Raw genomic sequence first — 15,356 nt, forward strand, 5'->3', positions numbered from 1 at the left:
AGAGAGAGAGAGAGAGAGAGAGAGAGAGAGAGAGAGGTGGGGATGGGGTTTGAAGGAAGAGAGATTGACTTTAAGGGGGTCACCCATGTTGTTCTGGGGAGGTGGGGGGTCGTTATGAATGAATTTTGTACACATGTACGGGGTGGCAGCATGCAGTTTGTACATAAAAATACATGACATGCAATGTGGGGGTTGGGGGTGGCACTGACTTTGTACATAAAGTTTAGTTAGGGAAGGGGGTGTCATTCACATTGTACATGCTTCTCCATAAGAATCATCATCACACCCATAAAAATTAAAAGCAGCATGGACATTAAACTTGCACAAGTTTTTAAGATAATTATTATTGGTTTAAACGAAAATTTCGATACAAATTATAAAAACCAGAGTGGCGTCCTCAGACTGTCCGCTTATCTAGACTTGCTTCTTTGAAATATTTATTATACATGCATGGGCGCCAGGCTACATGGAACACCCGCCAGTATGGATATCTTGTTAGCTCACGCTCTCTAGGACCAGCTATATCGTGAAAACATTAAAACAAAAACATATTGTATTGTGACAAGCTTTGAGGTATGGTGCTTGTTTAATCACATGATTTCCAAGGCTAAATAAGATCACTGCCACTGCGCTTAGTCTGTGTCACAGTCCCTGAACCACATTATTTCCCTAGGTAATGCCCTAGCCCTCCTGCAATGCTAAAGCTCTAAAAGAAGCAAGTCTAGATTTCTTCATTCTCCCAACTCACTGGGGATCCTTTTCAATTTAAATGTGTTTATTTGTTACAATCGAAATAATGCATATTCAGAGACTAAGCATTAGTCTACCATTGCGCCAGCTTTTATTACGCGGACATAAATGTGACATTTAGCAAGGCCAGGTAAACGAGGATTTTACTCCCGCTTCTACCAACTTGAACGAAAGCGTCTGCCTTCGTTACTTCCGCAATCTATCTAGGTCGCGAGTTGTGTTTTGAAACTTGATTCCAGTTGACACGGCAATCTAACGATGCCACGCAAACGCAAAAGCTTGGCTCCTCTTTCTGGTCAACCCAAGGCAAAGAAACAGGCTAAAGGGAAACATGATAAGGCCAAACCAAGTGCGGAAGAAAAAGAAGGTAATGTCGAAACTCACGATTGATCAGCCATTGATCACTGACTACAAGTACAAGCGTTTTACCGGCAATATCCATCGTTCGTTGATCTACACTGCTTTGAACAAGTCGTGGCATGACCATCGCATAAATCGATTTCAACTGTTGAAGTATGCTTGTTTCGTAATGAAAATGTGACTGCACTGAATAATACTCTGTAGTGATGGTCCGATTAATTGAAATAATCGAAGATTGGTCGCAGTGGCCAAACGACCAAGCAATCGATCACCTTTTCTCATAATCGAACACAAACGATTTTGGAACTGCTGTAATAGAGTTTGAAATACTTGATGATGGAACATATCTAGGACGTTGTCAGTGTTTATTTCTAAGAAAACTCACTTCACTTTCTGAAAAGTCATGACTGAATATTTCTTGAAGAATCTGGGAAGTTTATGTTACACTGGAACTGAATCATTTTACACTGGATGTGAAATTTGCAAATGTAATTTGTGCAGTTTTAAAAAACAACAACAGAGAACCAAATGTTTTTTCTTTATACCTATCTGCAACTACAACCTGAATAGGAAAATCTAAAAAATGACGGGAACCAATTTTTTTCGATGATTGGTTGTTGGTATTGAACCAATCATCAATTGTGAGATTTCAACCAATTCACAACACTAATACTCTGTAGACACAAGGAGACATATAGGTCGAGAGTGAACTACCGTATTGCCCATAATAAGCTATTTTTTCTTTTCATTTAATTTCCTACTCACCTGTCTTTGGAAATGACCCAGGTGTAAGATTAGAGAATCTCATAGGCTCTCAGTAATGCTGAAGGGGTCGTTGTCAGCTCAGGTACTTACATATATGTACCTCAGGTACGTTTCTATATACAGACGTGAACCCTAAACAAAGTCAAATTTATACAGAAACGTAATGGTACCCTACAGGAGGACGAAACTATATATTCCGCAACCCAAAACCGAAACTGTATGTAGTTGATCCTGTTCAACTTATTGCATGAGGTATTCTGTAGTCAGCAATATTCTGTAAATAATCAAGTCTCGACCAGACAATCCGGTGATCAACAGCATGGATGGAGGGGGCTGGTGTGATAAAGTAGCAGCATGGTTTTTTTGTTTTTAATAAATTATATACATATAAAATGACTAGTGAATTAAATCAGTACATTTTCAGGAGTGAGTGAGTGAGTTTATAGTTTTATGCCGCACTCAGCAATATTCCAGCTATATGGCAGCGGTCTGTAAATAAACATTTTCAGGAAGCCAGGTTTTAACAGTAAATACCAGTACTGTAGATCCTCAAATAAATGTTGTGGAGTCAGGATTTTTATGGGTGTTTGTTTTTAAGCCCTCTCTCCTACCCTCCCCTTTGAAAATGACTAAAGACCACATTGAAGTTAATGTTTTGCACACACACACATGTACACGCCCCCCATGTGGTGAATCGAACCTGGAGCTTCGGCAGGAAGAGCGGATGCTTTAAGGCTACCCCGTTGTCCTCCCATTACGCAGACAGCCAGTTCGCAGACACCTTAAAACAACAACATTTACGGTTCAGTGAACAGATTATCTACTACCTGTTACCTACACATTATAATGGAATAGGCCAAAAAAACACAGGAACAACCTGAATTGAAACTATATGATTTATTTTGAAAGATGGAAGAAAAGACAGTAATTTGAATTTTCATTGCTGCAATATAAAAACAGTTAATTTTCATAAACAGTTCGGTTTAACCTTCTAGTCTAACTGGAGTGGGCATCATTATATTGAAAACATTAGCTTAGCTATTAGAAATTGCGACACTGTTGTATCATATAAACCAAATACAGACAAATGTGAACCTTAATATTATTCATATGGAATAAAGAAGTTATATGTTTTGCACACAATATTAAGATATATGACGAGTGCACTTAATTACGATTTATTTACATGGCAATGCAGGTGTCTCATTTACTGCAAATCAGAATGTTTTCAAATATGTACATATCTATATCTCTCCAACAACACGTTTTCACAGTTAACTTCTGTTGTACATATGCTATTATTGGGATGGGGCTTTTCTATCAATAAACACAATCAAACCTCTCAGTGACAAACCTGTTTTTTATAATGGATAGTAATTGATCGTAAAATAAATTTTGAGAAGAGAAATCATTTATGATTTAATCACAACATAGTTCTACTTACCCACAATCAAACTTCTCAGTAACAAACCTGTTTCAGGCTCACCCTGCTCTACTCACTAGACAGTAGACTGTTCCATTATACCCGTAGGTGTTACCCTAATTAACCTTCTAGCTCAGTGTCTGTCAATTGGGTGTCTGTCAAATGGGTGTCTGTCAATTGGGAGATAACCGCTACCCCACCGCCCCCATAAATACTTGGAAAAGGTTGAACGGGCATAAAAGTAAACCAACAATTATTTTGTTCCTTAAACATGTTGATGCATGCCCTGGTAGCATTGATGAATGAATGCTCATGATGTTAATCACTGGATTGTATAGTCCAGACATTATTCTTTACATGTTTAGCAAGAATATTGTTGGCTGTGGTGTTAAACAAACAAACAAACAAACAACCTTTGAGCAAAAGGTTAACATTTTAAGATAAAAATAGTGTGTATTTTAAAAGTGTCCTTGATTAATTCTGGACGATATAGGTTCCTAGTTAATGTAATATGACCTTGACCACTCTGTCTTGCACACAATACCTTCCATGGGGCATCATTTAAAGATTTACAGCCGATTTCCTCTTAATTATACCCTAGTAATATCATGAAAATATTGAAAAACTGAAGTCTCTCTTAGGATGTTAGACATGTGTAAAAGGTGTTAAATTGCCATACTTGTTTCCTCATGATTCTTCAGCACCTGTAAAAGTGGCAGAAGCGAAAGCAAGCAAGTCATCATCATTTGACCTGAAGTCCCTTCTAACGGAAAGCAGCTGGACAAAAGCCTTACAGGAAGTGTTCAAAGAGAAGTATTTTGAAGACCTCCAGAAAAAGCTGGAGCCAGATTATTCAGGAGCAAAGCAGATCTTTCCTCCAAAAGAAAAGATTTTTAATGCTTTTAACCTGACCCCAATTGAGAAGGTAAACATTTTTGTGAAAGTGTGAAGTTAGGTCACAGATCTGAATCTGTAAAGGCGTCAGATTTGTTGAACTAAAACTTTAATTGATAATCTGAAAATATTTTGAAATATTGGGTGGTTAAATTGTCCTTTTGTTTCATCAATATTGAGGAGATATTTTAACCTACCCTTGATCTCTCTGAAAGGGTATAATTTGTTACGGTTATGTTTTCTGTACACCAGGAATCTTATTACTGCATATACAGTATATTATGATTTTCTGTATATGTGAGTGAGCGAGTTTAGTTTTACGCAGCACTTAGCAATATTCCAGCTATATGGCGGCGGTCTGTAAATAATCGAGTCTGGACCAGACAATCCAGTGATCAACAGAGCATCGATCTGCGCAATTGGGAACCGGTGACATATGTCAACCGAGTCAGCGAGCCTGACCACCCGATCCCGTTAGTCGCCTCTTACGACAAGCATGGGTTACTAAATTCACATTCTAACCCGGATCTTCACGGGCCATTCTGTATATGTATGCATGGGTGTATATATATGATAGATTTCTGAATTCCTGATTGTTTATTTGTTATTTAACGCTGTACTCAGCAATATTAAACTATGTGGTGGCTGTAAAAAAAAAAGTCTGAACCAGACAATCCAGTGATTAAAATCAGAAGCATTGCTCTAGGCAATGGGGATATGATTGTATTATAAGGTTTAACAGTGGATGTGTTATGAAATAAATATGAGAAGGGGCAACTTTATTGATTTCAACACAGTGGTACCATTTTTTATGGCATGTTGACAATGTGTGTTGTTTTTCAGGTGAGAGTTGTGATTCTTGGACAAGACCCATACCACGATGACGGGCAGGTGAGAAACTCACTTATAAACCTCAAGTGACATCATGCTATTGTTCAATTGGGTTGTTCTTTCACAGCCTTAACCTCTGCAGTCAGTTTCATGGTCATTCTCCAGGAAATTCCAGGAATTTCTTAAGGAATGCCCTGGGCTTTTTGAGACATAGCCATTGAGTTTGAATTATTTTATTTGTACACGTTTTGAAGATTGATATAACTTTGTCTTGCTATTACTGAATATGATCGTAAAATATCACAGTGTTGAAAACTTCCAACAACATTGTGTCAATGCCTGTTTTCAATATTTGTTAAGTGAGACATTACGAGTGGTCTAAGGGAGGTAACTGTGTAGTATATGGGGATCTGGTTCTAACTGTTTTGGATAATTTGAAACCAAGTGTTTTTGGTTTTAGGCGGAAGGGCTGGCGTTCTCGGTGCCAGATGGACTGGCTGTTCCTCCATCTCTAAAGAACATCTACAAGGAATTGACAACAGACATCCCAGGGTTCAAGACGCCTGCTGGCGGAAGTCTAGAGAAATGGGCTGTACAAGGAGTGTTCCTTCTCAATGCTACGCTCACTGTGGAGTAAGTTTGTCTCGTAGCGTTTGTGTGATATATAGAGGTGACTGCTGAGGGCTTTTTAGCTCACCTGGCCTGTGTCACGGTGTGTGCTTTTGTCGTTTTGTGTGCTATCAGCATTGTCCGAAAATATTATGAAGTAATAATTCTATATTTTTGTCCTCTTCTCATAATGGCTTGGATGTTTGTTTCTATTAGAGCTGTGATGATATTTCGTAGTATCGATAATCGTGATACCTTTTCTGACAATAAATATATCGATGCTTTTTTTCGTATCGCGATATGTATCGTTGACCTAAACATTGTGAATTTTCACAAGAAATTGACGGTTATGTCAAAATTTACACTGTTACTTGTTTTCAAAATACACTTTTTTATAGAAAATAACTAAAGATAGCATATCGTGATACGCATCATATCGAATCGTATCGTTCCAAGATATCGCGATACGTTTCGTGAAATTTCTGTATCGTCACACCTCTAGTTTCTGTATGGGTGTTAATGGCTTTTCAAATCATCCATACCAGGGTTAGGTTTGGTCTTCAGCAACTCATGTTTTTATTCAGACACAACTAAGGGGATAGATGTCTTATGGCTGGAAACAGCTGAGTGCAGGGTTTAAAACAACAAATAAACAAATAAACTAACACATCAAAGCATCCAATTTTAATATCAATATTTTCACTAGGATGAATCTTTTATTCTGAAAAAAACAAAGGGCCCTAGATGTGAAAAGCGGTCAACAGGATGATCCTCAGTAAGGCCATATAGTTCAAAGCTACGGAAGTGTAGTAGGGCCACAGTGAAAATGTTTTTGGTCTCTTTATCTCCTACGTAGGACATCGTATCTCCTACGTAGGACTTCGTATCTCCTACATGTAGGACTTAGTATCTCCTACGTAAGACTTAGTATCTCCTACGTAGGACTTAGTATCTCCTACGTAGGACATCGTATCTCCTACGTAGGACATCGTAGCTCCTACGTAGGACTTCGTATCTCCTATGTAGGACTTAGTATCTCCTACATAGGACTTAGTATCTCTTACGTTGGACATACTATTTCCTTAATATCTCCTACGTAGGAGATGATAAATATATATTAATATTTGCGTATATACACAAATAATGTTCCGTGAGGTGAAAGGGAAATTGATAAGAATGCTGCAGTTATGTTGATGGGTCACACGTAATTATTAAGTCGAGCAACCACATCCAGACTTAATAATAATTTCTTCCATTTTTTTAATGTTACGTTTTATGTCTACTTAGAGGCTAGTAATGGCTAGAAAGTATTTACAATTCGAAACCGGGTACTGAGTGACGCTTAATGTTGTTATTACATGCGTATGCCAATCGTAGCAATTGAATAATTCCAGAAAAAGTTCCCTCTTTAAAGTTTGTTTGTTTATGCAGGACGTTAGATAGTAGAAATGTGAGTCAGTGAATTTTCATGACACTAACGCAGTGTTGCTATACAGTGTTGTTGTGTATAACGTTAGGGTGACGTGAACCTTCTATTGATAAGTGCAGTTATAGCAATTTTGGTATCGTTATGTTTGATCTATCATACATGCTTCTATTCATACACAGAGGGAGAGAGAGAGGGGGGTGGGTGGGGAGGGATGAGGTTATGATATGAAACTCCTCCGCAAGTTGTTGCTTGTCTTCAGATGGGGCTAGGTTGGATCGGATACAAAGCTCGTTGTTTGCACTTTGTTCATGATTAAGATAAGATAAGATAAGATAAGATAATTCTTTATTGTCCCAAGGAAAATTTGTTTTGCATCATACGTTCTCCAGTTTTTCATTCATAAAGCAGCCATACCTAACATTGCAATTGGTAATCATGAAATAATCAGGATATAAATACATCAATTTAGTACACAAACATAGATATTGAATAGAATTTTGACAATTAAAAGACAAGTCATTCACAGAATTTGTTGTTAATGCATCTAATACTAGCAGGAACAAATGAGTGGCGAACCCTGTTTGTTCTAAAAGTCGGCATATGCAGCCTGCGTCCAGAAGGTAATGATGAATATTCAGAAAAGAGTATGTGAGTAGGATCACTTAAAATTTTGTTTGCCTTTTTGAAATTTGCTGCTCATAAGAAATGCCGATACTTTCGATAGGAAATCCAATAATTTTAGACGCAGTGTTTACGGTTTTTGAAAGTTTGTTTTTATTCTGAACAGACAGGTTCCCGAACCAACTCAAGAAATTAAAGTTTATGACACTTTGAATAAAGGTTTTGTAAAATAACATCATGATAGTTTGGTCGATTTTAAAATGTTTCAACTTCCACAAATTGTTTACAGGTTGACTTGACTTGACTTCACTGGGTGAAAAAGTGTTGAATGCGGCGTAAAACAATACGAAATTCAAAAAGGCAAAGAATTGTCATTCTTGTTATTGGTAAACCGCTGTAACACAAAAAGACATAAATTGGCCAATGATCAATGTCACTTGCATTAAAAATGTCGCATAGCCTACCAACCGGATCCACTTGAAGTCCACCAGACCACAAGCACAGGCTACTGGGGTCTAGTTCTAATGCAGAATCCCCATGATGTGAAATGCCACAAACTCGACAAGCTGTAATATCTATTCACAAGAAGATGGTCATGTTGTCTTTTATCTTGGAGGAAGGTCAGGGAAAATATTGTTGACAAACAATTTCTGTGTCGACTTAGCTACTACACTCGACCGGCTTCTGAATCGTGGAATAACCAGGCATAGATTGCCACCGATAGTCTATCACAGGTCTGTGCACGCAGATTATGACCCATGTGCAACGACCTCTGAAATATCAAATGCATAATAGTAAAGTGTAACAGAAAGTGCAACACATAACAGTGAACTAACTGCAACGCGTAATAGTAGAGAAAAATGAGCGCAAGGCAGTAAAGTATAACAGTCGGTCCAACACGTGACAGTAATGTGCAGCAATAAGTTCAACACAAGACTCTAATAGTAAATGAAACAAATGATAGTAGATAGTGAGTGAGTGAGTGAGTTCAGTTTTACGCCGCTTTTAACTATATTCCAGTAACATCATTGCGGAGGGACACCAGAAATATGCTTCACACATTGTATCCATGTGGGGAATCGAACACGGGTCTTTGGCGTGACGAGCGAACACTTTAACCACTAGGCTACCCCACCACCCAGACTCTAATAGGAAATGAAACACGGGATAGTAGACTCTAATAGTGAATGAAACACATGACTGTATACAACACTGACTGAAACACTGAAACAGGGGATTGTTTGCGTGTCTGGGGATTTAAGTCGACCATTTCAAATTAATGTATATTAATATATATCGCTAATCTCCTTCAATGTCCTACATAGGAGATACTAAGTCCTACGTAGGAGATACTAAGTACTTCGTAGGTGATAGTAAGTCTTACGTAGGAGATACCAAGTCCTATGTAGGAGATATTAAGTACTACGTAGGATATAGTATGTCCTACATAGGACTTAATAACTCCTACGTAGGAGACAGTAAGTCCTTAGTAGCAGATACTAAGTCCTATGTAAGAGATATTAAGTATTACATAGGAGATACTATGTCCTACGTAGTACTTAATAACTCCTATGTAGGAGATAATAACTACTGGGAGACAATGACCTATGAGGAGATACAATGACCTACATAGAGATACAATGGAGATACTAAGTCCTACGTAGGAGATACAATGACCTATGTAGGAGATACTAAGTCCTACGTAGGAGATACAATGACCTATGTAGGAGATACTAAGTCCTACGTAGGAGATACAATGACCTATGTAGGAGATACTATGTCCTACGTAGGAGATACAATGACCTATGTAAGGAGATACTAAGTCCTACGTAGGAGGTACAATGACCTACGTAGGAGATACTGAAAGAGTACCCTACGTGGGAGATACAATGACCTATGTAGGAGATACTATGTCCTCGTGGGAGATACAATGACCTATGATACTAGAGGAGATACAATGACTGAAAGAGTCCTAAGTACGTAGGAGGTACAATGACCTACGTAGGAGATACTAAGTACTTCGTAGGTGATAGTAAGTCTTACGTAGGAGATACCAAGTCCTATGTAGGAGATATTAAGTACTACGTAGGATATAGTATGTCCTACATAGGACTTAATAACTCCTACGTAAAGGAGACAGTAAGTCCTTAGTAGCAGATACTAAGTCCTATGTAAGAGATATTAAGTATTACATAGGAGATACTATGTCCTACGTAGTACTTAATAACTCCTATGTAGGAGATAATAACTACTACGTAGGAGATACAATGACCTATGAAGGAGATACTAAGTCCTACATAGAAGATACAATGACCTATGTAGGAGATACTAAGTCCTACGTAGGAGATACAATGACCTATGTAGGAGATACTAAGTCCTACGTAGGAGATACAATGACCTATGTAGGAGATACTAAGTCCTACGTAGGAGATACAATGACCTATGTAGGAGATACTATGTCCTACGTAGGAGATACAATGACCTATGTAGGAGATACTATGTCCTACGTAGGAGATACAATGACCTATGTAGGAGATACTATGTCCTACGTAGGAGATACAATGACCTATGAAAGAGATACTAAGTCCTACGTAGGAGATACAATGACCTATGTAGGAGATACAATGACCTATGAAAGAGATACTAAGTCCTACGTAGGAGGTACAATGACCTATGTAGGAGATACTAAGTCCTACGTAGGAGATACAATGATGATACTAAGTCCCTCGTGGGAGATACAATGACCTATGAAAGAGATACTAAGTCCTACGTAGGAGGTACAATGACCTATGTAGGAGATACTAAGTCCTACGTAGGAGATACAATGACCTATAGGAGATACTATGTCCTACGTAGGAGATACAATGACCTATGTAGGAGATACTAAGTCCTACGTAGGAGATACAATGACCTATGTAGGAGATACTATGTCCTACGTAGGAGATACAATGACCTATGAAAGAGATACTATAAGTCCTACGTAGGAGATACAATGACCTATGTAAGAGATACTATGTCCTACGTAGGAGATACAATGACCTATGAAAGAGATACTATGTCCTACGTAGGAGATACAATGACCTATGTAGGAGATACTATGTCCTACGTAGGAGATACAATGACCTATGTAGGAGATACTATGTCCTACGTAGCAGATAATGAGACCAAAACAGTTTTCACCGTGGCCCTACTACGCTTCCGTACAAAGCAGCTTGATGGAAAATCAAATGTGTCTACCAGTAAACATACTGAAAATGTGAAAAACACCCTCTCAAACCACTCAAATAATCGTGAAGCTTAATCTTCATGTCCTGATCCTTATATAATACACCTGAATATATGTTCAATTGGTTTCAGTCTGAATTTTCGTATTGGTGGCCGTAGTGGCCGTATTAAAAATCTATTTTTGAATTTTTTCAGCCATTACTCATTTTGTATGTGAAGCTAGCAGTGGTGCTCAGCATCCTGCATTGGAAATAAAAACTATGTGTTTATCTTGCCAAGGTTTCCTAAATACAATGTTTATTCCCAAAGCAGGATATTAACCATCCCAAAACACATGCGGTGTTGTGTAACCAGTTGTAAATTATCCAATGAGTGCATTCAGTAATGGTGAATTCATAATGCAGAAATTTCTGTTGCTACCTTGATATTTTGAATTGACACTAAAACTCCATTCAAGCATTTTTTTACCAAAAATGTCAACCAAACAAAACATTAGGTTTGTACATGATTAAAATTCAATTACAGTCTCTTACAGTGTCAACTGAAGATTTTTGTTTATTTTTACCTTTAAAATAGTCATGACAGAGTTATCTCCCTTTCATTTTGTTTACCTCTGGCCTCTTGATATTTCATCCTGGATCACACTGTTTTCCCAACCTATGTGTAATAAATAGATCACAAAACTCGTGGATGTCGAATATGGAAATTTGGCTTGTGAATAAATCAAAACGTTTAAGAATATTGAGTTGGACAAATTTCCATATTCAACACCCACAAGTTTTGTAATCACTATATATTGAGCTGCAGGTGCAACCTATTTTTGTCAGCTTATTACCTAATGTTGCGTTGGGTGCCAGAAGGTTTCATTTCCTTATTTTGATCCCTACAGTTGGTTACCGGTACCTCTTCTGTTTCAGGGCACACACCCCTAACTCACATAAAGACTATGGCTGGCAGAAGCTGACTGACCAGGTCATCAAGATCATCAGTGATCAGTGCCCATTTGTCGTTTTCATCCTCTGGGGAAACTTTGCTCAGAAAAAGGGCAAACTAATTGATGATAAGAAGCACAAAATCATTAAGAATGCTCACCCCTCCCCACTAAGTTATACCAGGTTCGCAGGCTGTAAGTGTTTCTCTGAAACTAATGATGCTCTGCAGAAAAAAGGGTTCGCTACAATAAACTGGTCTCTGGAGTAACAGGAGCTGTAGCAGCTGGTCCCTACAGTGACGAGAGCTGTAGCAGCTGGCCCCTACAGTGGCAAGAGCTGTAGCAGCTGGCCCCCTACAGTGACAAGAGCTGTAGCAGCTGGCCCCTACAGTGACAAGAGCTGTAGCAGCTGGCCCCTACAGTGACAAGAGCTGCAGCAGCTGGCCCCTACAGTGACAAGAGCTGTAGCAGCTGGCCCCTACAGTGGCAAGAGCTGCAGCAGCTGGCCCCTACAGTGACAAGAGCTGTAGCAGCTGGTTGCCAAATTGGCTAGAGCTGTAGCAGCTGGTCCCTACTGTGACAAGAGCTGTAGCAGCTGGTTGCCAAATTGGCTAGAGCTGTAGCATCTTGTCATTACAGGGACCAGAGCTGTAGCAGCTGGTTGCCAAATTGGCTAGAGCTGTAGCATCTTGTCATTACAGGGACCAGAGCTGTGGCAGCTATAGCATCTCATCATTAGAGTGACACAAACTCATACAATGAACAGTTGGTTTAAGAGAGCACACCAGCACATATCCAATAGCATTGATAGCAGTGCTTGCTTCAATCATGAAACAACATTGTCATTTGTGTGGGTGAATGAGAATTGTTCAGTGTCTCTTTTAACCAGATATAGGGAATCCCAGCTATTGTTGAGAATGTGTCGAGGCTCTTAATAGGGTGGAGGTATAATTCCCTGTATTACCGAGGATGCACTCAGTGCCGTACCCTTCTAAACCAATGCTGCTACATCAAACTGTTCATCCAGAGGTCAACAGTTTTCAAACAGTTTTCCATGCACAGAGACCAATTTTGTCATAGTTCTTAGAATCCCAGAATAATTTGGGATTTGCACTAGCATGCAATATTTTTCATCATCATTTTAAAACAAATATACCAATTTCTTCGCATATGTTGTAAATGTAACAATTTGTTATCAATATTCTAAATCTAATTGTTGTTTTTACACCTATCTTGTTAATATAATATGTTTTTATTATTGCTTGTAAACTGATTTTTTATTTTTACACATGTTGTTTTGATGTAACATTAACCATATATATTTGTAGAGACTATATTTCTTCTTGTAATTTTCCCCCATGTTTTTAATGAGCAGTTTTGTGACCGATTTTTCAATAAAACACTTTGCGACAGTTTTGTATGTGTCATTCTTCAAAACTTTAGGTCATGTATCTCACTTACACATTACTGCTTGACCAGATTGGTGACCATCAGCTGTTGAAATAGCTGGATACCAGTGAACATCTTCGTTAGAATAGGTCTTCATCAGCAACCCATGCTTGTTATGAGAAGCGACGGAGGGGATCGTTGGTCAGATTGACTGACTTGGTTGACATTCCACTTGCACTTAGTCATTGAATATATACTCATGGAAACAAATAAGGGAACACATGAAAGTACAAGTGTTCCTTTATTTATTCCCAGAATTTCACTCACAATGCAATACATACCTTGTGAAGAAACCTGGAAAAGAATAAAGGAACACCTGTACTTTAATGTGCTCATTTCCATGAGTATATATATTTTGATAGTAACAAATAATCCCATTTGAATTGAAGCGGGGCCCCAGTGAGATGGGGATGTATTGAAACGGGGCCCCAGTGAGATGGGGATGTATTGAAACGGAGCCCCAGTGAGATGGGGATGTATTGAAACGGAGCCCCAGTGAGATGGGGGATGTATTGAAACGGAGCCCCAGTGAGATGGGGATGTATTGAAACGGAGCCCCAGTGAGATGGGAGATGTATTGAAAGCGGAGCCCCAGTGAGATGGGGAGATGTATTGAAAGGAGCCCCAGTGAGATGGGAGATGTATTGAAACGGGCCCCAGTGAGATGGGGATGTATTGAAACAGGCCCCAGTGAGATGGGGATGTATTGAAACGGAGCCCCAGTGAGATGGGGATGTATTGAAGCGGGCCCCAGTGAGATGGGGATGTATTGAAAGCAGAGCCCCAGTGAGATGGGAGATGTATTGAAACGGAGCCCCAGTGAGATGGGAGATGTATTGAAACGGGCCCCAGTGAGATGGGGATGTATTGAAACGGAGCCCCAGTGAGATGGGGATGTATTGAAACGGAGCCCCAGTGAGATGGGGATGTATTGAAACGGAGCCCCAGTGAGATGGGGATGTATTGAAACGGAGCCCCAGTGAGATGGGAGATGTATTGAAACGGAGCCCCAGTGAGATGGGGGATGTATTGAAACGGGCCCCAGTGAGATGGGGATGTATTGAAACGGAGCCCCAGTGAGATGGGAGATGTATTGAAACGGAGCCCCAGTGAGATGGGAGATGTATTGAAACGGAGCCCCAGTGAGATGGGGATGTATTGAAACAAGAGCCCCAGTGAGATGGGGATGTATTGAAACGGAGCCCCAGTGAGATGGGGATGTATTGAAACGGAGCCCCAGTGAGATGGGGATGTATTGAAACGGAGCCCCAGTGAGATGGGGAGTATGAAACGGAGCCCCAGTGAGATGGGTATTATTGAAACGGAGCCCCAGTGAGATGGGAGATGTATTGAAACGGAGCCCCAGTGAGATGGGGATGTATTGAAACGGAGCCCCAGTGAGATGGGAGATGTATTGAAACGGAGCCCCAGTGAGATGGGAGATGTATTGAAACGGAGCCCCAGTGAGATGGGGATGTATTGAAACGGAGCCCCAGTGAGATGGGAGATGTATGAGAAACGGAGAAACAGGCCCCAGTGAGATGGGAGATGTATTGAAACAGGCCCCAGTGAGATGGGAGATGTATTGAAACAGGCCCCAGTGAGATGGGGGATGTATTGAAACAGAGCCCCAGTGAGATGGGAGATGTATTGAAACGGAGCCCCAGTGAGATGGGAGATGTATTGAAACAGGCCCCAGTGAGATGGGAGATGTATTGAAACAGAGCCCCAGTGAGATGGGGAGATGTATTGAAACGGAGCCCCAGTGAGATGGGAGATGTATTGAAACGGAGCCCCAGTGAGATGGGGATGTATTGAAACGGGCCCCAGTGAGATGGGAGATGTATTGAAACGGAGCCCCAGTGAGATGGGAGATGTATTGAAACGGAGCCCCAGTGAGATGGGGATGTATTGAAACGGGCCCCAGTGAGATGGGAGATGTATTGAAACGGAGCCCCAGTGAGATGGGAGATGTATTGAAACGGAGCCCCAGTGAGATGGGGGATGTATTGAAACGGGCCCCAGTGAGATGGGGATGTATTGAAACGGAAGCCCCAGATGTATTGAAA

General features: G+C 39.9%; 1 protein-coding gene across 1 annotated transcript; it reads left to right on the forward strand.

Annotated features, from left to right (window-relative positions):
• Positions 1 to 965: 965 nt before the first annotated feature.
• LOC124281279 (uracil-DNA glycosylase-like) lies at positions 966 to 13,254 on the forward strand. The gene is made up of 5 exons (XM_046717315.1): positions 966 to 1,117; positions 4,000 to 4,223; positions 5,036 to 5,083; positions 5,484 to 5,656; positions 11,825 to 13,254. The coding sequence occupies exons 1-5, from the start codon at positions 1,009 to 1,011 to the stop codon at positions 12,105 to 12,107; spliced, it is 837 nt and encodes a 278-aa protein (XP_046573271.1). The 5' UTR covers positions 966 to 1,008; the 3' UTR covers positions 12,108 to 13,254.
• Positions 13,255 to 15,356: the final 2,102 nt, after the last annotated feature.

The sequence above is a fragment of the Haliotis rubra genome, unplaced genomic scaffold (genome assembly GCF_003918875.1).
Source record: "Haliotis rubra isolate DU_JTF1 unplaced genomic scaffold, ASM391887v1 Scf108, whole genome shotgun sequence".
Taxonomy (NCBI): Eukaryota; Metazoa; Mollusca; class Gastropoda; order Lepetellida; family Haliotidae; genus Haliotis; species Haliotis rubra.

Excerpts from the sequence above, each read along its gene's own strand:
- LOC124281279 (XM_046717315.1), top strand. The coding sequence starts at position 1,009 with ATGCCACGCAAACGCAAAAGCTTGGCTCCTCTTTCTGGTCAACCCAAG. Across the intron at positions 4,224-5,035 it reads ACCTGACCCCAATTGAGAAG|GTGAGAGTTGTGATTCTTGG; the intron begins GTAAACATTTTT and ends GTTGTTTTTCAG. Across the intron at positions 5,657-11,824 it reads AATGCTACGCTCACTGTGGA|GGCACACACCCCTAACTCAC; the intron begins GTAAGTTTGTCT and ends CTTCTGTTTCAG.